This window comes from Neolamprologus brichardi, chromosome 19 (genome assembly GCF_056152115.1).
Source record: "Neolamprologus brichardi isolate AB-2024 chromosome 19, ASM5615211v1, whole genome shotgun sequence".
Lineage (NCBI taxonomy): Eukaryota > Metazoa > Chordata > Actinopteri > Cichliformes > Cichlidae > Neolamprologus > Neolamprologus brichardi.
The window spans coordinates 6,096,460-6,117,510 of NC_142122.1; the positions used below are offsets into that span (position 1 = coordinate 6,096,460).

Below are 21,051 nucleotides of genomic sequence, written 5' to 3' on the forward strand. Positions count from 1 at the left end.
TTAACGTATACTGCGTCCACCCTTGATGACCTCTGCAACCGAAACAAATAAATGCAGATGATCCGAACTCTAATTTTCTTCCGCCCTGTCGTTTGTCAAGCTGTTAGAGAATGCTGAATCATTCTGAGAAAGATCGAGGGACGTAACATGCAGAACACGAGACTGATAATCCCGCTATCGCTAGATCAACTTCCTTTTCAGCACAGGGTGCATGGACATATTTGTTACTTCTGCTAACACCTCCAACACCGACTGAAAGCTGAGCTGCAGATTAAGGAGGCTTAAATACAGTCTCAGGAAATCTATAGCTCAAATGGAGGTGTTTTATGTTTATGTGTGAGCAACTCTGTGTGCAAGAGGCGAGCTGCAAGATAGAGAAGTATTAGAGGGAAAAACTAACAGTAAGAGACAAAGGCGCGGAGCGGGCTGTGCTGAATGGAAAGTAAGATAGTTGCATGCACCTAAGGACACAATGGTGGAGGCTAATGTTTGTGTCTGCGGAGCTGGATGTCTTTGTTCTGCTTTTATTGTGCGCCTGCATGTGTGTACGCCAGGCTGACTTTAATAAATACAGCCTAGAGTGGTGCTATACAGCTACTGTTATTAGACCCTATGAAAATATGGTCATTTAAGGCGAAACAGTAGATTTCTCTTCATACTGGCAGCTGTTCACCTTAGGATGACGGCTGTCTGCCAGCTATTGTCTACCCAGCTTTTTATTTACCACCACATCACTGGTGCGCAGGCATGCGTGAAAGACCGTGTGAGTGAAATTCTGCAAGTGCAAGTATGCCTGTGGCTCTATCGGAATATAAAAAGCTGACATTAAGCCGTGTCCTGGTGCCTCACTGGGGGCACCTGTCCCCCTGTGATCGCCTCAAAAGAACCCCACGTCGCTTGTCACATAGCAGTATGGCCACATCATGAAACGGCAAAAATAACACACCGGCAGCCTGGTAGCCATGTGTGCAAAACAACCCGCCTCTCTCCGAACACAATAACAATAATAATAAAAAGCCCCTGCACCAGAGCTTCAGGCTGAGAGATAACAACAAAATCGCAGTGAGGCACCTGAAAAACTGACATCAGCAATTAAATCAAGCGTTCCTAAAGTGGCTCCCCGGGGATATTGTGCAACAGCTTTTTCCGGATGCTCTGTGAGTGACTTTGCTCTCGTGTGACTTTTCATCGCATGATTCAAAAGCGCTGCGCTGATCTAACTGAATGTTGTGACATATTTTCCTTGCTCTAATTTCTTACCAGATGAAAGGCTTGGGAGATTTCCCTGCTGGATTGTGCGTTCATTTAAATGATGCCACGTAAAATAACGGTAGCTATATTAAAAAAAAAAGGGATGAGAACAATGACTAAAGGGGAGCTGGTCTAGATTAAAAGAAAGCTTCAGTCCAACAGTATAACAGAGGATAAAACAGCTGAGCTGCAGTATTTACAGAGTAAAAAACCCAGGACCCTTTTTTCTTATAGTCACACAAGAAAGAAAAAACCTTTATGCATCTATGACCTGCATTGAACATATCAGTAACCGAGAAGAGGTTTCTCCACCTGTGCATACAGTCTTGCTATTTGCCAATAGCATGCAGCAACTGCTTTTCCAAGCAAACGTATCCCTATTTCTAAGAGCAACGGGCATCTGAGAAGTCAGCGGCCAGTCTGCTCAATGATTTTCTGGAAAGAGCTACACGACTTCCTTCCAGTCCTGTCACCTGATGGAAGCAAAGCTGTGACAAGTGGTACTAGGTTAAAATCCAACAATTGCTGCTCAGGTCTTCCGGTCATCCTACTCTCTGATTTTACTTGCCATTAGGTCAGAGTCGTAGACTGTGTAAAAGAAAAGTATGATCTGACATGTTTGTTTCTTTCTGTTTGGTGTGAGCTGCATCCCTTTGGACTTGATCTGGCTTCCAGTTCAGCTGAAGCTAGCCAACTGGACCAGAGTGTTCTTGCCCGCTGCCACTGAGCTGCGTCAGTATTGTACCTGTAAATGTCTCGAGCCATCCCAAAATCTCCGATCTTAGCCACTCGTCCCGGTCCTTTGCAGGTCAGAAGGCAATTCCGTGCTGCAATGTCCCTGGAAGAACAGAAAAAACCACTTTCAGGTTATGTTGCACACATGCATGGACTCATGCTATTAGAAATCTTTACCCACGGACTTCAGGAGAATCAGGCAAGGATAGCTTTCTCACATCTAACACACAGCAGGATGCTTTACACGGTTCTCACTGCTGAAATTCTCTGTGGTTTCAACGCAGGTGCTGCCTGACCCATTGTGAATTCATCACTCAATATACAGACTTTGTGCTTGGGGTACTGGCAGGTTATAGACTGTTTCATATCCAGTCCCACTGTATTGTACATTTGTATTCTTACATGGTGTGCATGTGTGAAAATAGCTTAAGCCTGAATTATACAGCACGACAAGGTGAATACTGATGCTCGCAAAGCTCTGCTCAGAAGTTTTTCATACATTTGCATCTATAACATCTCCATGTATGAAACACCTACAGATGCTCCCTGTTGGATCTGAAGTTCACTGTAACTACCAAGCTGCTCCGGGCAAGCTGGCAAAGTGTATAGTTTCCTATGACTCTGCCCACATGGTGGATCCAAAGAAAAGATTGAAATGTATGTGCAGGCTGAGTGGGTTAGAGGAGAAAATTCATATTTGCACTGTTCTGGGCTGGTTATTCTTTGAGCAAAAATACAGTAGTTCTCACGCCGTGCTGTACTGCTGTCTGGGGAAAAAGGAGCCGAGCACACACACTTTTCTCTGCTCCCCAGGCGTCTAACTTTCTCAACATCTTAAGAAGTGACGTAGCTCACTGCTCGTCTTCACACTGCAGACAAGTGAGCACCAAAGGCCAATAAACAGCCAGACTTTAGCATCAGAATAACATCATGTGGCGGCGCTGATCTCAGACTAGATCACGAGACAGGATACGGCTGGAAACCACCAGCGATAGAAACACACAGCACCGAGCTCTGTGTGTAGACACGAACGCACGCACATGTTTTGATGTTTGGCCTCCAAGCTCAGATGAGAAATGACACAATGAGGATAAAGTAATGGTTCAGACTGATTTAAACGGGGGGCTTTTCAACCACTGTACACAGCTGCCCCACTTTAGTCCACCGCAAGAGATGTAAGCTAACAGTATGAGAAACAATAAAGTCCTCTCTAAGACATCAGTTCCACTTTCTCCAAGTTTCTTTTAAACTTTATATTAAAGTAGTTAAATAAGTGTCAGTGTCTGTAAACTCGGTTATAAAAAACAGAGACGAGAAACTTTCTCCATTTTCTTTTTCAGGAACAAGAGGTGAAACAATTAATCCATTTAAGGTCATCTAAGCCGCTTCAGGAAAGCTGCATAATTTCTATCGTAGCGTGACTCTAATCAGCGGGCGAGAGTGCACGTGCACGCACACGTGCGCACACAGAGTCATGAGGTGCTATTACTAAATCCAACTTGCTTTGTTTAATGACTCGGAAGAATTCATGGAAATGATTTGCTTTTGCTTGTAGGCGAGGAAGAGTCTTGAAATGCAGCATACTGCTGTGACAGACTGTGGTCTAAAAGCTTAAAGGAAGGACACAGATGTGTTGTACGTGCAGCACAGCGATATGAGAGGAGACTGTTGTTAAAATATTATTAACCGCCCTTATAATGTGAACCTTATTTACAGTAAATTTTCACTGCAGCTTAAAGACCCATTTCATAGCAGCACTTACAGAACAATATGCGTTAGCTTATTTTAACACCTGCAGTTGCACGAAACTGCCCAACTCCTCAGTACAGCGATAATTTTCAGGTGGCTACAATTGCCAGGCCGCTTGTAAAATGAAATAACCAAAGAGCAACACTGTACCATCCACTAGCCATAAAATGGAAATAAGCAGAGAAACACACATAAGCTGGAGTAAGTCATTCTCAGATAACATCAACCCTGTGATTTAACCTCTTGGTGAACATAACAGCTCTTCATCTAACCCAGTAAGCCCCGAGAGAAAGCTGCTTTCTTTTTTTGGAGTAGCAGCCTACTTCACTCACATGCCCTTTACTCACCCCCAAGAAAACACGCTTCTATAAAAATGAAATTAGCCTCAAGGACAGCGTTGGGGGGACTTTTAATACAGGTTTAAAGGCAGAGAATCAGGTTGAATAGAAGATCACGAGGCTCCCGAGAAGAGTCGGCCATTAGGTGGATTGATGGAGCTTTACTGTACCGCGGCGGGGCAAACAAGGTTTTATAGGCCTCGTCTGTCATTGGCCAATCTCTGGGAAGTCAAAGGCAGAACTCAGGGAAGGTGGATGTGCTTTAATTGTCCTGATTTGATTGCAGAATCTATTTTGACCTTTCCTCGTATTAACACGTACTTGACTTTCCTTGTGCGCGTCCACAAAGGAGATTTTTGTAAGTCGGGTTCAAGAGAGGTCTTTTAAAAATTCTTTAGCCACATCATATGGCTCACCAGCCACTGCGAATATGAGCATAGAAGGGGCATACTCTTGACTTGCGCCTCGGATACAGAGCGGAAAAAGGCAAGCCGGCTAGCCCATCTGGCTGCTCCGATACTAAACTCATCACTTGTCCTTTCTGCTATCTCAGGGAAGGCAAAAGGCATACTCAGTCCATATGTTCTGCTTGGACAGATGCAGTCAGTTCATTATTCTGAGTAGATGTTAGATGAAGGCAGGGAACTCTGTTTGTTTGAATGCACATTTGCATTCCATATTTATACAGTGGCATGCACACCCATATGTTCTGCATATTGTTCATCTGCCAAGGCAAAAAGCCGAGGCGGGGGTTTGTGATAGGTGCCGTTTGTTTGCCTGTCAGCTAGATCACGCAAAAACCCCATATCAAGACGAATTTCATGAAACTTGGCGACCGGGGGAAAAGAGGGATACATTAAATTTTGATGCAGATCTGAAAACACTTTCTTTTAAATTGTGAAATACCGTACTGACCTCAGTGAATGAGCTCCCCGAATATGTCAGTCTGATCGGTTTTGCTAGGGAGACTAGAGAACCACTGAGTTCACTGTATTCTTTCATAATAATATGCTCCATTTATTTTTGCCAACGCAAATTTGTTTTTGCATAAGTGTATGCAAAATGTGCAGCCATCTGCTGAGGTACCTGTGTATAAACTGGTTCTCCTCAAGATACTGGCAGCCCTTAGCGATGTCTCTGGCCACATTGAGGAGGTCCACCATGGTCAGGCTGGATGGTTGATCCTGATTAAACAGAGAAAAAAACAAAAAACTGAATCTGGGGCTGAATCAGGAATAGTATCTTTAAGAATTAATGAGCACTATATTTTTATGACAACAATCCTCCTTTAGCTCGTTGCTACAAACTTACCATTCTGGTTCAACCTCACAGTAAAAAAACCCCTCTAATAACACAGCAAAAGAGACTAACCGACACTGCCCATCACAGATTTATCTGTATTGGCATATGGATTGTCGGAAATGCGCCGAGATTATATATATAAATTACTCATCAGCCACTTTGTTCGTTAGTTGTGGCAGACAGGCTGGCCTGAGTATTTCAGAAACTGCTGATCTGCTGGGATTAACCCTCACAGCCGTCTCTGGGGTTTATAGAGACTGCTCCAAAAAAGAGAAAATATCCAGTGAGCTGCAGTTCTCTAGGTGAAAATGTCTTGTTGATGCCAGAGGTCAGAGGAGAATGAGCAGACTGCTTCGAGCTGAAAGGACGGCAAGAATCTTCTCCAAGAACTATTTGTTACAACCAAGGTAGAAGAAGATGCAGAAGTAAATCTCTGAAAACACAACATGTCAAACCTTGAAGCAGATTGGCCACAGCAGAAAACCGTGCTGTGTGCCACTCCTGTCAGCTAAGGACAGAAAACTGAGCCTACAGTTTAATTACCATTGCTTTTTTTAGTCTGGAAATGTGCTCACACTGACAAGTACCCAGTTGCTGTACTTTAATAACAGCCAAAAACAGTAAAATACTTGCACAAATCAATGCAATCTTGGCCAAGAGTGTAAAGTGAGGCTACATCAACAGAGCTAATGGCAATGCTGACGCTAGCTAGCTTACAACAGAAGTTTTTTTTCTTTCAGACGCTGAAATTACAGCTGTTGTGACATTGTTTGTTGTATACAGGTGTTACATTTTCACTCAATGTAGAAGAAATGTGTATTAGATGAGCGGTACCGAGTGCAGCGTTCACTATTGGACGTTGCAGCTTGGTGTGTTCAACTTAGCTACCCCATCAAACTTCAAGCAGTACACATATAAGTGTTTAGTTTATATGGAGTCCAAAGTGAGACATGATAACGATGTTAGAGTTAAGTGGCTGCAGAGCCAGTTTGGAGATTAAAACAAGAGAATAAATGCTGGATTGCATCAGGTGAGCATGAATATAAGACCGAATCAATGCACTGTGTCATGTGATGTTTAGGCGCTTAGCGCATACAGTAGTACATTTGTGCAACTCACCCTCCTGAGACCCCAATTCCTCACAAAGGAGCTTCATTCTGCTCAATTAAATGTTTTAGACTTTGTTAACAATTATGAACTTTTTGTATTATCCTTTAAAATAAACCCACATCCACTATTAAAAAAATACTGTCTGTTCACAGATGATGCTTAGTTTTTACTGTTATCAGGCCCAATCAATCCCAAACTGGGGGCTGGGTCTCAGGAGAATAAAGTGATATGTTCACTTGAGTGCCAAGCAGCAGCGTGTCTCACCAGCCGGGGTCTGGTCTCCCTCAGGAAAGTCTTGAGGTCCCCTCCAGCCATCAGCTCGAGCAGGATGAACCGAGGCATAGCCTGCAGACTTACTCCTATACAGCGCACAATGTTCTGGTGGTTGAACTTGCTGCAGCGACACAGCAGAGAAACACAGGTCAGATTTCTGCTGGTGCTGTACGACAGACTGAATTTTCTTAATGCTTAAATAGCTCCTACCTGATGATTAGAGCCTCCATGAGGAAGTCCAATTCATCCTGCTCAGAACAAACCTCCGGAAGAGTCTAGTTTAAATGGAAACCAAATCTCAGTGCAACAAATGGTAATAAGCGAGCTGTAATTGGCTTCAAATTAAATTGCAATTCTTTGTGTGGCACTTAAGGCTCCACGCTTTACAGCTAAAATAAATCTTTTTGCAGACGGGTACAAAAACTGCTTTGGTCTCTAGAGCCACTTCCCTCCGGTCACGACGCCTGGGGAGAACTCCTTTTTTTAAAATAACAAACATGTTTTATCTGTATAAAGGCTAAAGGTTGGAATTATTAGTGGCCTGGACATTGTGAGCGACAAGCGGGTTCTGATTAAGCCGCTAGCAGTCTGCTAGGCTTCACCTCAGCTAATTGGAGTCGTTGAACTGGACCTCTCGACTGCGTTTGTGCCGTTGGTGCCTTTTGGAGCATTTTTAATGTAATTATCACACAAATAATATGGCTCACTGTGCGGTTAAGAGACCATCCAAGAAGAATGTGCTCCAGCTTTGGCAAGTGAAATTCTAATATTTCATTAGTCTGTTAGCGCTAATTAGCAGCAATCTGTGTATGAGTATGCAACCATCTATTAATGCATATTGCTTACCAGGCTCACTGTGTCTGCTGACAATTTAGCACGACACCCTCTCGTCCAAAAATACTTTATTTTGGTCCAAAACAAACTATAATGCTACAAATTGTCGCTTTAGAATGGAGCTTTATAAACCAGCTGGTGGTGTCCCAATGGGTATATCCATCTTTTATAAAAAGTCTGTGGTAATAAGTCTTGCATACAGTATTTATGATATTTTGTATCTTGAGCTGAATGATGCTGAATGTAGGGCAGAGAAAATAACTGTTACAGTCGTTCTGTTACAAAGCTTTTAACTGAGTTTCAAAACAAGTCTTCAACTCTGTGATCGCTGGAGAAACGCCGCACAAACATCCATCACATGTAACCCCACTATTACTCTTGCGTCATGACTCACCTTGACTGCAACTTGCAGTGGACTTGGTTCACCTGGTATCCCCACTGCAAGACCTTCATAGACCTCACCAAAAGCACCGTGACCTAGACCCCTGCAAACAAACAAACACATAACAACTAGTTTTAGAGAGAAAGATTTAAACAAGAACAGTGCTGATACCTCTAAACTAAAGACGCTTGAACAAGGCAGCAGAAAGACACATCCTAAATAAACCTTTTGTCCAAACATCGATTACCTGAGGAGCTAAGCACCAGGTAAACGAGTGGGAGTCATGTAGTAAATCCAAAAGAGTGACTTCTTTCAAACACGGTGGTTGAGATGCTAGTCAGTATTCTAATTTAGTGGTCTGACAGCTTTTCAGCCCACAAAGAAAACAACTCTTTATCCTGTTGCAGCAGTGAATTTTAAAATGAAAATGCTGCTTTATAGTTTCCATTTTTTAAACTTTTTAAAAAAAGTTGTTTCAGTTGACGTGACTCTCGCATAACTAGATAAAATAGATGTGTCATGAAAGTAAAAAAAAAGAAAACTATTAATGATTTCAAATGATTAAAAACCTCAAATGATGAACTGGCGAACTATAAACACAGAGACAAGATCATTCTGGAAAAAAACGATTTTTCAGAAGCTCGGATCCCTGCGGTGAACACCGTGAGACGTCACACTACTAATGTTGTTCCCTCTCACACCATTCTGCATTTTTGAGTCTAACATAAGTGGATTTCTACAACTATTTTGTAGGACTGACATCTTCAGTAATTGCACATCAGCCCATCCCTGCCCCACAGTAATGAGATTACTTGAATCTTTTACCGGGTGAGAGAAATGTTTCGCCTTGGCACTTCCTTCAGGTCGTTGACCGAGGCCGTTTTGCCAGCGAAGCAGTAGTTGGGGTTGTAGTCTGTCATGATGGTGGAGGCCCGCAGCTTACTGAGCTTGCAGTCTGGACTCTGCAGCTCCAGCTGAATGGACTGCAGCTCTGTGTGTTTACGCCGATACACTGGTGACATGAGAATAAAAGAGGAGTTTTGTTCCACTACTGAGATATCGACATAATAATAACAATAATAAAAAATAAATAAATAACAAAACATAAGTCCTTTTTGTAAAAAATTACTACTGGGAGCCAAAGCTCACAAAGCGGAAAGCTTTTCCAGTTATTACGTCTCCAAAGAACACAAAGCTGTACAGCACCAGTCACTTAGATAAAGCCCACTGTGTCCCTGAGCATCGATTCCTTTCTATCCGATCTAAGATTTGTCCAAAATATCACAAAGAGCATATTTCAGATTTAAAGTTTTTCATCCACTGTACATGTGCACCTGTTAGATACATGAACACATATAAAGTGCATAAACAACAATGGGCCCAAAGCGTAAGACCCAAAGAGCTCACATCTTTTCCCTCAATACTGCAAATGCACGCACCTCATTGAGAACAGCATGAAGTATGAAAACTCAGCTCTTTGTTTCTCTCCCACACACCCACACACGGCAAACTTCACACTTTTTAGCGCTAGAAGCCTCAACCTGGACTGTGAACATATTAGCTTCGGGGACAATCATTTGTGTGTGTGCTTATGTGTGTGCAGGGGAGTTATTTATTTACCAAGTGCTGTCTAATGTACGAGTGCTGTCAGCTGCTGGCTAAGCAGCCATCCATCATTAGCGTGTTTCATTCATCAGAGAGGTTGTCCCACACCTCGTCTGCCCCTGCCTCGTCCACTAATGTGCGTTCAAAAGTGTAGGTGGGAGTCTGAAAATATGCGTCAGCCTGCAAGTGATGGCTCAATGAGAGTATACTGTATGTCTGGCGGTAATAGTCTGAAAGCAGGCGTGCAGAGGGATATTTGATGGCTACGAGGCTCACCTCCCATTCTGGAAACAGCCTGCTAAGGGCCATTTAAGATGCGCCAGGGACCACTGGAGAAGTTTCATACAGAGTGAAAATGTGTTTATTTCAAAATGTATAACAAACAAGAAAAAAGGGTGATCATAAAAACATCTCAAATGAAAAAAGAAATCATGTCGGGTTTACATTTGGCTTTAAGCTTGTATCCGTGAACCTCTGAACCGTATCCACCATGTAGTGAGAACAAATTCATGGTGTACCCTGTGGCTTGCTAACTTGAGGTGCCAACCTCAGGCTTAGACACTATAGAGGAGAGGAACAATATGGCTTATTATCAGTGCTTGCCAAACTGTGCATCTCAAATAGTACTAGGGTGCATTAGTGCCTATGGATTTGGCAGCTTGCTCATCTGGAAAGGCACAACCAATGCTGAAGGTATCAATGAGAGGAAAACACAAGTCTGCTCCCATCCAGACTTGATCAGGGAAGACCTTAATATTTCAGCAAGACAATGCTAAACATCACAGTGAATCTATTCCAACAGCATGGGTTTATAGCACAATTGCCCAGTTGCTGAACTGGCCTTCCTGAAGCCCCTGAAAACATTTGGATCATCATGAAATAAAAAATGCAACAAAGACGAACAGGACTATTGCACAGCTAGAATTCTCTATCAGAAAAGGATGGGAACAGCTGCTCTCCTTAGTTCCCACATGTTTATGGCCTGTTGTTAAAAGAAGAGGGGATGTTACCATGGTAAACATGTCCCTGTGGCAACTTTTTTAAGACATGTTGCTGCCATTAACTTTGCATGTTCTACTGTAAATAAAATATGGGTTTATTAGATTTGCAGTTTGTTTTTATACACATTTTGCACAGAGTCCCCGTGTTTTCTGGAACCCCAACCCTTTCTCACAATCTCCTAATAAAATCTGTAATATTTAATAGAGTATGTTGCATTGCGGTACTACTGCGTATAACTTGGTTCAGTGATTGGGCAAGTCAAGTGTTAAAAATCACAGTGCTCATTACAGAGCAAAACACTTTATGTATAGCAGGAAGTACTGAATGAGTGAACAAGGGAATACACCTCCTGAAATTAGTCTCAAATTAATTATGTTGTGTCATCCTCCACCTACAAACCCCCAGCTGCAAAGCTGAGGAAGGGAGGAAAAAGTGCAATGAGAATAAAACGAGTGCAGACACTTGCTGATCCAGGCTTTTGCAGATCATGTCAATTTTCATTGTAAAAATTCTGTAAATTATCAAACAGAATAATGTCGGCTGATACCAAATAATAATATTAGTTGCTGACAAAGATGTGTCAATGCTTACTTATCATGACTCCGGACACAGCCAGCAGGAGGGCAGCAATGAGCGCCGAGGTGCCCACAGACAGACCCAGCGCCAGGTGCGAGAGAGATGGCTGCGGAGGCTGCTGGGACTCTTCTGCAGGACAAGGGGAAACAACGGTGTCATACAGTTGTTATCTTCCCCCAGAGGAGTATTAACATTCACTTCACCACACTGATCCCCGACTTAATTAATGATGTGAAAGCGATGACACAACAGAGCTTAGGAGCGGCGACGGACGCTGCATGTCAATTCCTTTTTCCTGTGCGGAGGGGAGATCGTTTCGCTCGTCTAAGCCGAGGAACAAATCTGAACACCGAGAGAGACCATATTGAGATTGTGACCTTTTTACGACCTAGCATCGCAGAATTATCTACCGCTTGTCATTACAAAGAACAGATTTGCAAATCATCGGTTGAGGAGACAGTCTAGGTCATTAAGATATTATTGAGACGGTAAAAGCCCTGTTATTTTGCTTGAAATTATAAAGTGACACTCTGCCATATTAATTCATTTCAGATCTACATTCATAAACGTGTTATCTGCCTCAGATTACAAATCATAATTGAGGAGGCAATTCTGGGTCTGTAGGGGTTTGTCTACACCGGCTTGTTAGAGTTTAACCCAAGAAGAACGCCGTTTTCAGACATTTCTGAAAGCTGATTTTTAGTCGATGGGCCTAATGGGCAAAGCTAGCTCCATGAAGGCTCATTAAGCCCATTATGAAACACATTCACAATCCACAGTCTAATGTCACCACATCAGTACCGAGGTGAAACCTTTTATCCTACATCCTTGACATCCTGAGATAAAGAGCTTTTATCTGACTGCAGCGCCGACAGTGAAACGACAGGACAGGAATCCACACTATTACTGCTGTGGTTACATTCATTTTCAGTGAGAGGTTAGCTTACCCTACTTATTGATAATTATTACGAATGATTGAAGCGCTATTAAAAAACATTTTCTCCGATAAAGATTCAATAAAGTACAGAGCCTTCCAGGCTTAATTACTTTTGTGGATTAATTCATTATCTGTTCTCTGAGTCGCAGCCTATTACAGGTACAATTACATTCAGCTCATTTGTGTGTTCAGATCATTTCATACGTTTGCATGGAACAGATAGAATTAGTCTGTGGTTCTTCATTACTTGGGCTCCACTACTGTTATCGTCTGTGTCAGACCTGTGGCGTTGATGCAGGAAACTTCATCCGGTGCCAGGGTGAGGCCTTCATCACAAAAGCAGATTGTGGAATCTACGTCTATCTCGTGGCATTCATTGCTCTCACAGTGGCTGCAGTTCTGCACCGGGCTGATGATCACCTCGCCATCCCCCTCCATACCTGTAGGCATCCACGCACACACACAGACACAAAAACACGGCAGAGCAGAGGTTTCTAAAGCGAACGGGATTTGATTAGATGGCTCTAGGATGTACTCTGGTTAAATGAGCCAAAGTTCAATAACGCTCCTGATGTAATTTACAGGAAATAGTCCTGATTAAAGGATCTATGAAAAGAAAAAAAAGAAAAACTTTCCAAGGTTTCACTCTTCGTGATCCAGCATATGGTATCCTCACTCAGAAAGAAAGGAGATCACCCGCATTTTAACTGTGTAAGCGGTAAATAAAAACAGAAGACGGTGACCTGCAAATCAAATAACACTTATATTAAAAGATAAACATCAAATACTGAAAGAGAAATTTGACTGGGTTTGGGACATCATGGTGTAAATTTGAAAAACACTGGATGAGGCGTCATATCTCATTCATGATTCCTTCAAGTTTCCCAATTTTTAGTTATTTTTAATTAAACATATAGTTTAAATAGTTTCCAAATTGCTCTATTCTGTTTGTATTTACATCTTATAACATGAAACACGGTTGCAGCAATGATAAAAATACTGGTTGCTGTAAGTTCTAGCCCTAAGCCTCCTACGCAGATGCGCCTGTGGTATGAATTTGAAAATCCTAGGTGACATCTTTCTCCAGTTCTTGTGTTCACAAATCCTTGAGGTCACTGAGATTCAAACTTGTATTAAATTTTTAGTAGATCAATACAATTTCAAAATCCTCAGTGACTTCCTTCTTGAGTTTCAGAAGATTTTCAGAAAACCTGACCTCTGACTTTGACCCCGAGTTCAAGGTCGAATACCCCTTCAGCTGATATGTATGTATATATATATATATATATACATATATATATATATATATATATGTACACACATATATACATATATAGATAGATAGATATACATAAGTGAACAACAAACTGCTCATTACTGCTCATTAGTTAACATTACTAAATGTTACCAGACCTGTGACTTTATTGTGATAGGACAGCTTTACAGCACATGGGTCACCTCCATGTGTTTCCTCTGCTCAACCCAGTGATATAAACTGGTGCCAAATGTTGCAGAGCTTTAAGGATTTAAATTTATCTAAGCAGCTCAGAGACAGCCATCCACTTTGACTGTCAATGAAACAGCTTGTTGTGGAAATGCTCCAAACACACACTCACACTCCCACAAAGACTAACATTAGTTTGTTAAGGCTAACCCAGCGAGAGCTCATTATGTTAACTTGGTGCTCGTTGGTGGGCGGCTGTCGCTACGGAAATACATTCGTTTGATTGATTGAGTTGTTGTCTCTAATTTGGTAGCCAGAAATTTAAAAATATTTAAAAAGGTTTTCTGCAGAAAAATGATCATATTCATATTACTCTTATCTACGTGCATTTACTATCTGGCCAGTTCAAACTGCTGTAGAGCAGTTTATAGAGGCAGGTGGGTTGCTTTTGTTGCGTGGGGAACTGGGAGCTTGCACATTTCCATAACAGCCCAGCCTTGACTAAAATAGATGAATTCAGTAATTGTGAATGGAGGTTTGAATAATCAGAAAAAAAGATCTTCTGGCTAGAAGAAAAATCCACAACCTCTCTGCCCTCCATAGCCCAAAAGCTTATAGCCACAAAGACTTTTAAAAGAGATTTTTTACAATGTTATTTATTTTATTTCAGATTTGGGGAAACCAGTTCTCTTGATTGTGAACTACAGTAAGCAGGGACAAGGCGGTGCAGCACAGATTAGTTATTGGTTGTGAAATTCTGTACTGTTTAGTAAGCAAAGCAAATGCATTCATCTGTAGAATCTATTTTCTCCCATCATTCTGTTATCAGCTTCATACGTACAAATACATAAATCTAACCCAAAAACACAGAGACGGCTCTAAGGAGGAATACAAATGTGTCGAGAACAGCTGCTGACTGCATACTAATATCAAGGCGTGTTGTGGCTCTTTAGACACAGGCGTGCTAAGTGCTCCTTCATGTTCGTGAAGTGAAGATGGTGATGATTATTGTTACAAACATTTCTAAGACATCCTGTTGGCACACCTGACTTATATTCTAATAATATAATATTCTAATAAAAATACCTTTATGTGCTGTGCTGCAGTTGTTTCACTATCAACGCTAGACAAGAATCCTGATAAAGAGGAGTGATTTTTCTCCTCAAAAGCTTCTTGAATAATGATTGGCTTAGTCTCTTACCATACTCATGAAAAACCGGGCACACTCTTACACACCGGTGCATCGACAGAGACTCATTTATATGCTCCTGGCTTCTAATAACATTCACGCTCTCCTCGGTGCCTCCCTGCATCTAGTGGCCAGCTGTGCAACCTTATCTGTATTACAAAGGATTTGAAGCAGTATGCCGTATTCGGTGGATTAGGAATCCGTATTGCAAACTGTTGCCTCTGTCAATATTACCAAAATAATTTTTGATCCTTTTTAGGTCTATCAGTGCACACAGCAGGGCGATCCTGCATTACCCACTGTTTTTGTTTGAGCTCAAGAATCTCCCAGTGCAGCTCAAAGGAAATTGATGCCGTAGAGATTTGTGATTACAACTTACAGCAATGCCCTTAAACCTGACCTTTACTCGGATGATATTCTTTTTAGTTATCACATTACAGATATTACAATAAGCCATTTGTGTATTTTGATAACAATTCATGCCTTTCGGGGGATTACCCAGCTGCAATTTACATCACTTTCTCTCTATGAATCCATACAACACTTCTGCTGCAGTGGTTTCAGGAAGTGAACAGTTCAAAACTCATATGGATGGCTATAAATGCCTGTTTAATTGCATTACCTGTCACATAGGGTAACATCTCATTTGTTATAATACTGCCAAAGTGCAGCTATAGCTATCTGGTACATCCTAAAAAATGTGGTAAGTAGACACTGAAGGACAAAATATGAAACAAAGTGTGAAGACAAAATGATGAGGATTAGAGGATTCTTCCAGCAACCTTTCTTGGACACTCAGTTGTAGCTTAGGTGTATATATATAGGGATAGAAAGTGTCGAAACACTTTAGCTAAACTTAAAGAAATCCAAAGTAGCATTTTGATATTTGACTTTTAGAGCCAAAATGTTTGCTGTACAAACATGAAAGAAGTATAAATGCGTAGAGGTGAATTGCATAATAGTCTAGTGCAGCCGTCCCCAACCCCCGGGCCACGGACCGGTACCGGGCCACGAGTCGTTTGGTACCGGGCCGCGAGAGTTGAAGCTCGGGTGTGAAATGTATGGTTTTCAGGGTTTTTATCGTTAACTCGGTTTCCCTGGGTCTTTTCCCGTGTTGTAGTTGTGCGTCTTATTTTGAAAGAAATATTTATGCGTTACCATAGCGAGCAGAGAGGAGGATGTTACTCTCAACGTTGTAGGCGCATTTCAGGGGGACGCTGCTAATAAAGTTACACAGTTACACAGTGAATTCGTGTTTATTATTATATTTACAGAATACCACAGTTTTTGTCTTGGTCGTATCATTTTGTTTTGTTGTATTTATCCTCCACATTTTAAAGGCCGGTCTGTGAAAATGTTGTCTGCCATTAAACCGGTCCGTGGAGCAAAAAAGGCTGGGGACCGCTGGTCTAGTGCAAACTGGATACATAAAAGCCTATCAGCTGAGCCATGAAGGTTGATTCTGAGAGCAGCTGATGTGCGCTGGATTACGTCTCTAATGGTGCATTACAATTTGGAATTTTGCTGAAATTTCCTTCTGTACTTACAAAGCCAGAGTTAGAAATACAGAAGACTGACTCTGTGCGGTTTAATGAAACAAAATTTTGCTTTTTTATTAAAGAAATTAATGTCCTTGATTTACTTGAAAGGTTTTGACAAATTGAGACACACCATTGTCACAAGTGACATTTCTGCAAAAGAAATAGAAGAATCTGAGTCAAAACCTTTTTTTTCTTCTAAATGGGAAACGCGCCCTTGTTAACACTTGGTTTTAAAATGTGCCAGAATCTTGAATCTCCATTGAAGCACAAAGTGATGCTGTCACTCAGACTTCACGCTGAGGTGGTTTCAGGCACTTTGGACTGCATATCTTTTGTGGTGCAAAAGCAATCATGTATTGTTCCTCTTCAGGAAAACCTGTCATTAATGCAGTACACTGTGTTTCTATTTACCTTTCCCCCCCCCCCCCCTTTTTAGCAAAGACTTTTCCACAGATGCCTCAGCTGCCCAACAAACACATAAATGGCCTATTTCTCTATAAAACTGAGCAAAGATAAAGTCTTGGGTGATGTATAGACATGTATAGATGTTTATACAGTCAGGCTGTACTTCACTTCATACCAGGTTCAAAAAAACAAGAAAAATCTAGCAGTGATGGATCAACAGGTTTCAACTAAATTAATTTACAGATCGCTTTATTGTCTCCATCTGGAGGCACGTTAATCAATAAAACAATATGTTTTGTTTAAAGTGAATGCTCCAGAGTGTCCCTTTATGGAACAGCTGTCCACATCTGCAGTGTTATTTTTAGAGGCACATTTTTTTTTATTTCGCCGAGTGAAGCATCCCGTTCTCCTCTTGCTCTACACACCTCTACAAGATTCTTCTGCTTATTCTGCTGAAAGCAATCTCAATGTACCATGAAAAAAAATAATTTAAAATGTCAATTGCAAAAACAGTTTTCTCATCATTCTGCGAAGTACAAACACATTAACTCTCACCTACAGACACTACAAAGGCATCAAATGCTGCATGCTAATATGCTGATGATAGGTGCTGACTACTGACTAGCCTGGCTGTATCTGAAACACCTGGCATTACCTTTAAGGGGGTGGATGAAGGGTTCTCCCTTGAAGAAGGACGAGCCATCCTCACCATCATGTTTAGGGTTGTTATCTGCGGAGGTGTTACCACCTGGAAAACAAGGGAGGCAAAGAAATCATTGCAATCAACACATTTTGAATATCATCCATATAAAAACTAAAGGATGGGACAAAAACAAAGGTTTTCTGTTAGTCAGACTTCCTCTGAATTTTTAAATATTAGCTTAAAGTGCTTTAAAAACTATACTTAATACAAGAAGATACATGTACTACATATATATTGTATATGAGGAAACTCTGATCCAGATCAATTTGCAGTCGATTGAGCAGTAAGAGGAAGAGGACATGCAGCTGTCTCTGGGATTGGGTCTGATCCCTGATCTGTATGAACTCTGCCATCCTGTCACAGTCACTATAAAAACACAGATGGCCCTACAAGATTCACATTTGGCTCGTACCTGACAGCTCAAGGCAATTTATTTATTAAAACTTTTTTTCTGTGAAATCTTCTCAAACTGACCTCTGTAGCCTCCCCCACCGCCGCCGGACATACAGCCACCTCCGCCACCTCCAAAGCCGCCACGGGTCTGCCAGAACTTTTGACAGGCTTGCCCTCCCTGTCCCCCGAGCACCAGCGGTTTGCCGCCCTGGCTGACAGGAGTGCTGTCATTCCAACCTCCTCCTCCACCTGTCGCCAAACACAACACACATTTGATAATGACAGGGAGAAAGTGCAGCGTGTGTAGCAGTGACATGTAGTGAATAAAACTAAGTTTGTGAAAGAGACAAATGACATTAGAGTATATTAAAGGACTTTTGCATGTCTACAGGCAAAGAAGACAAGATACCAAGTACAGACGGATACATTGATCAGCCACAAAACTAAAACCACTGACAAGTGAAGCGAATAGCATTGATCATCTCGTTACAGTGCAGCGTTCTGCTAGGACACCTTGGGTCATGGATGTTACTTTGACACGTGCAACCCAAATCTTGCATTGGCAGCTAACGAGATCAGCTGCTTTCGCCAGCAGAATTTTGCGTCACAAAAACTGCCCAAGGCGTTGACCCTGGCTCCAAATTCAGCAGATCCCAAAATTCTCCAAGATTCAGTCGTAACCAGGGTCCCACAAACAAGAGAAACTATTGTGAAGTAACTGAAGTAACATGAGCATTTTGACACATTATTTAACAGGTAGATTTGACTGTAAAACCATGGACACAGCAAGATCATACTTAACTAGCCATGCCCCAAAGCAGTGGTGTCAAACTCAGTTTTGCTAAGGGTGATACTAGGAAGTTGCGATCATATTAAGTAAATGCAAAACCCTCCAAAATATCATAGATTATAATGTTTTTCTGTGTATTACACACGCGTATAGACTTTAGTAACTCAGCAAAAATGCACAATGTTGTCTAGCCATCATATAGTTTATTCAAGCACTACTATTATTATTTTAGGTATTTCTTAAAGGCCATGACAACCTAATGGTTATATGGGCGTCTTTAAAATATAAAAGTTAAGATCTTTGATTGTGTAGTTTATATGTACAATAAAGTGTTTTCTTTGCGGTGTAGCAATTTAAACACCTTTTATTTGGGAAGCAAAGGTTGCTGGTTCAATTCTGGGCCGCATCAGGAATCAAATGTTCTGTAGGAATCATTTGTGACAAGGGAGCAGATAAAAGTTGCAATTTGCAACCAAAGGAGACACCTCCTGCTGGCCATTAGAAAAAGTGCTGGTTTATGGCAGTTCTGCATTGGTTTATGGCCCTAGCCCGCAATCCAAAGGACTCGAAAGACAGTCTGGATTTTATGAGTCAGGATACCCGCAGAGGTCTCATGTCTATATGCCAAAGAATCAGAGCTGATGCAAGCACTAGAGGGAGGACATAATTATGCAGGTGGCTTAAATGTTGTGGCCAATCGGCATACAGTATGTACATACACAGCAACCACTAACCCATTAGTTATAACAGCTGACAACAGACAATTTTATTTTCAATTTTTCCCCCAAAACCTGAGGTACAAAAAACCAACCCCAAAATCCCAGCGTCCCAGCAGCCTCCACACACAGCTAACATTTCATTTTTTTATTCACAGAGTTTCCTCAAACTGAAACCTTGGGCTTTGAGAAGATGTAAAAATCAATACCTTATATGCTTTTCGGCTGCTCCTTGAAGCACATGATTAATGAAACCTGCAGCGAGTGTGGATGTGACGTTACACCAGCAGTGCAGAGCGTGCGGTTCTGCCCAGCAAACTCGGAGGCGAGTCATGAGGAGGGCCGCGCCGGTTTGTTTTTGTTATAACACAAATGCTGGCACACAGAGGTGGGAAGTAAACACCTTCAGGATAAACTGGTGTGTTTCCGAGGACGGGCAGACATGCAAATAAACACTTCCACTGTCGAAGCCCAATTGTAAACTTTATTATTTTGCATGCACGCAGAAGAAAACAGAACAGACACAGCCTGGCTCATCCTAGAGCGAGGAAAGATAAGCCGCACACACTGCATTACTCACCTACTCTCATTATTTCAACCATTTTTTATCTTGTTCTCTATAACTCAAACTCACACAGTAGATTGTCTCTCCCTGTACCCAGCTCTGTAACTCACGCACACACATAACTGCAGTCACAAAGGTTGCACTTTCCCACAGGGGCACAACGCTGTGATACATACAAACACAACCAACACTTACATCAAAGCTGTGTGTAGCATACCTGCAGCGTGTGACTTCCCATTGCGTCCAGGTTGGCTAGGGTCATAGTCCATTTGCTCCTGCTGGGTCTCTGATTGGCTGCTGTATCCCCGGCCACCTCCCCCAGCAGCGATGATGAGAGGGATGTACACTTCTCTGTCCACCTGGGTCAGTATTGATAACAGTTACTTTATGTAGTGGCACAGGATTTGCTCTTCAAAGGTGTGGTTATGTTTTTTGGGAAATTCGCCTCATTCTCGTGTGTGTATGGTCCACAAACACGAGAATCGCAGCTGGTTGACCTGGGAAATCCACCGCAGCTTACGCTTACTGGACAAGGTACCTCTCATTTGTTTAATCTATACAAACTGATGGGCCTCAAAGTGAGAATCAAGGAACCAGCAGCAAACCAAAAGAGTGTTTTTGTACAGAGTAAACTAATTAGAATTCATTTAGTGAGCTTTAGCAGTGGAGACAGGAGGTTTTTGTTACCTCCTCTGTTCCCTCTGGTTCCAAGCTGTCGTTCACAAGAGCAAAGTCCATCATTATCATTATACAGCAACTGAAATATCTCCCCGAGCTGAATGCTAGACTTCCTTTCTCTTGTTTGCTTATTTATTTATTTTTATTGTCTGAAAGCATTCTGATGTACTATTCAAAAACAAGGCTTCCGGTGCAATCATAATCCTTTCAGCAGCTTTGAGAGGTTTTTCTTCCTGACACTTTGGACAATAAATACACAATTCTAAATCCAACCTGAAGGTCTTTTCTGATTATATATCATTTTTTTTTCCGAGTTGAAAACAGGCCTTCTCTTTGAGCTTAGATTACACACACATTTCTGTCCACAAGACGCTTCGCTTTTGAGTCTTGGCAAGAAAGCAAATAAGCGTATTTTGCCTGCTTGGTTTTAAGGAGACTGGCCTGCTGGTCAAATCATCTGTTCAGTGATGAGAGTAAACACATGGATAGGAAGACCTGTGTCCTAGATTGGGGTGCTGGCTCTTTAAAATGAT

General features: G+C 41.8%; 1 protein-coding gene across 2 annotated transcripts in view; it reads right to left on the reverse strand.

The window, feature by feature from the left end:
* alk (ALK receptor tyrosine kinase) overlaps positions 1-21,051 on the reverse strand; it is a 398,208-nt gene that overhangs the window by 9,643 nt on the left and 367,514 nt on the right. For both annotated transcript variants that reach the window (XM_006799378.3, XM_006799377.3), the window contains exons 15-25: positions 20,058-20,199; positions 17,851-18,018; positions 17,329-17,421; positions 12,376-12,534; positions 11,173-11,286; positions 8,800-8,986; positions 7,987-8,077; positions 6,969-7,033; positions 6,750-6,879; positions 5,160-5,257; positions 1,997-2,089 (exon numbers count right to left, since the gene is read on the reverse strand). In XM_006799378.3, the coding sequence (XP_006799441.2) occupies positions 1,997-2,089; positions 5,160-5,257; positions 6,750-6,879; positions 6,969-7,033; positions 7,987-8,077; positions 8,800-8,986; positions 11,173-11,286; positions 12,376-12,534; positions 17,329-17,421; positions 17,851-18,018; positions 20,058-20,199 (1,340 nt within the window). The remainder of the gene's footprint in view (positions 1-1,996; positions 2,090-5,159; positions 5,258-6,749; positions 6,880-6,968; positions 7,034-7,986; positions 8,078-8,799; positions 8,987-11,172; positions 11,287-12,375; positions 12,535-17,328; positions 17,422-17,850; positions 18,019-20,057; positions 20,200-21,051) is intronic.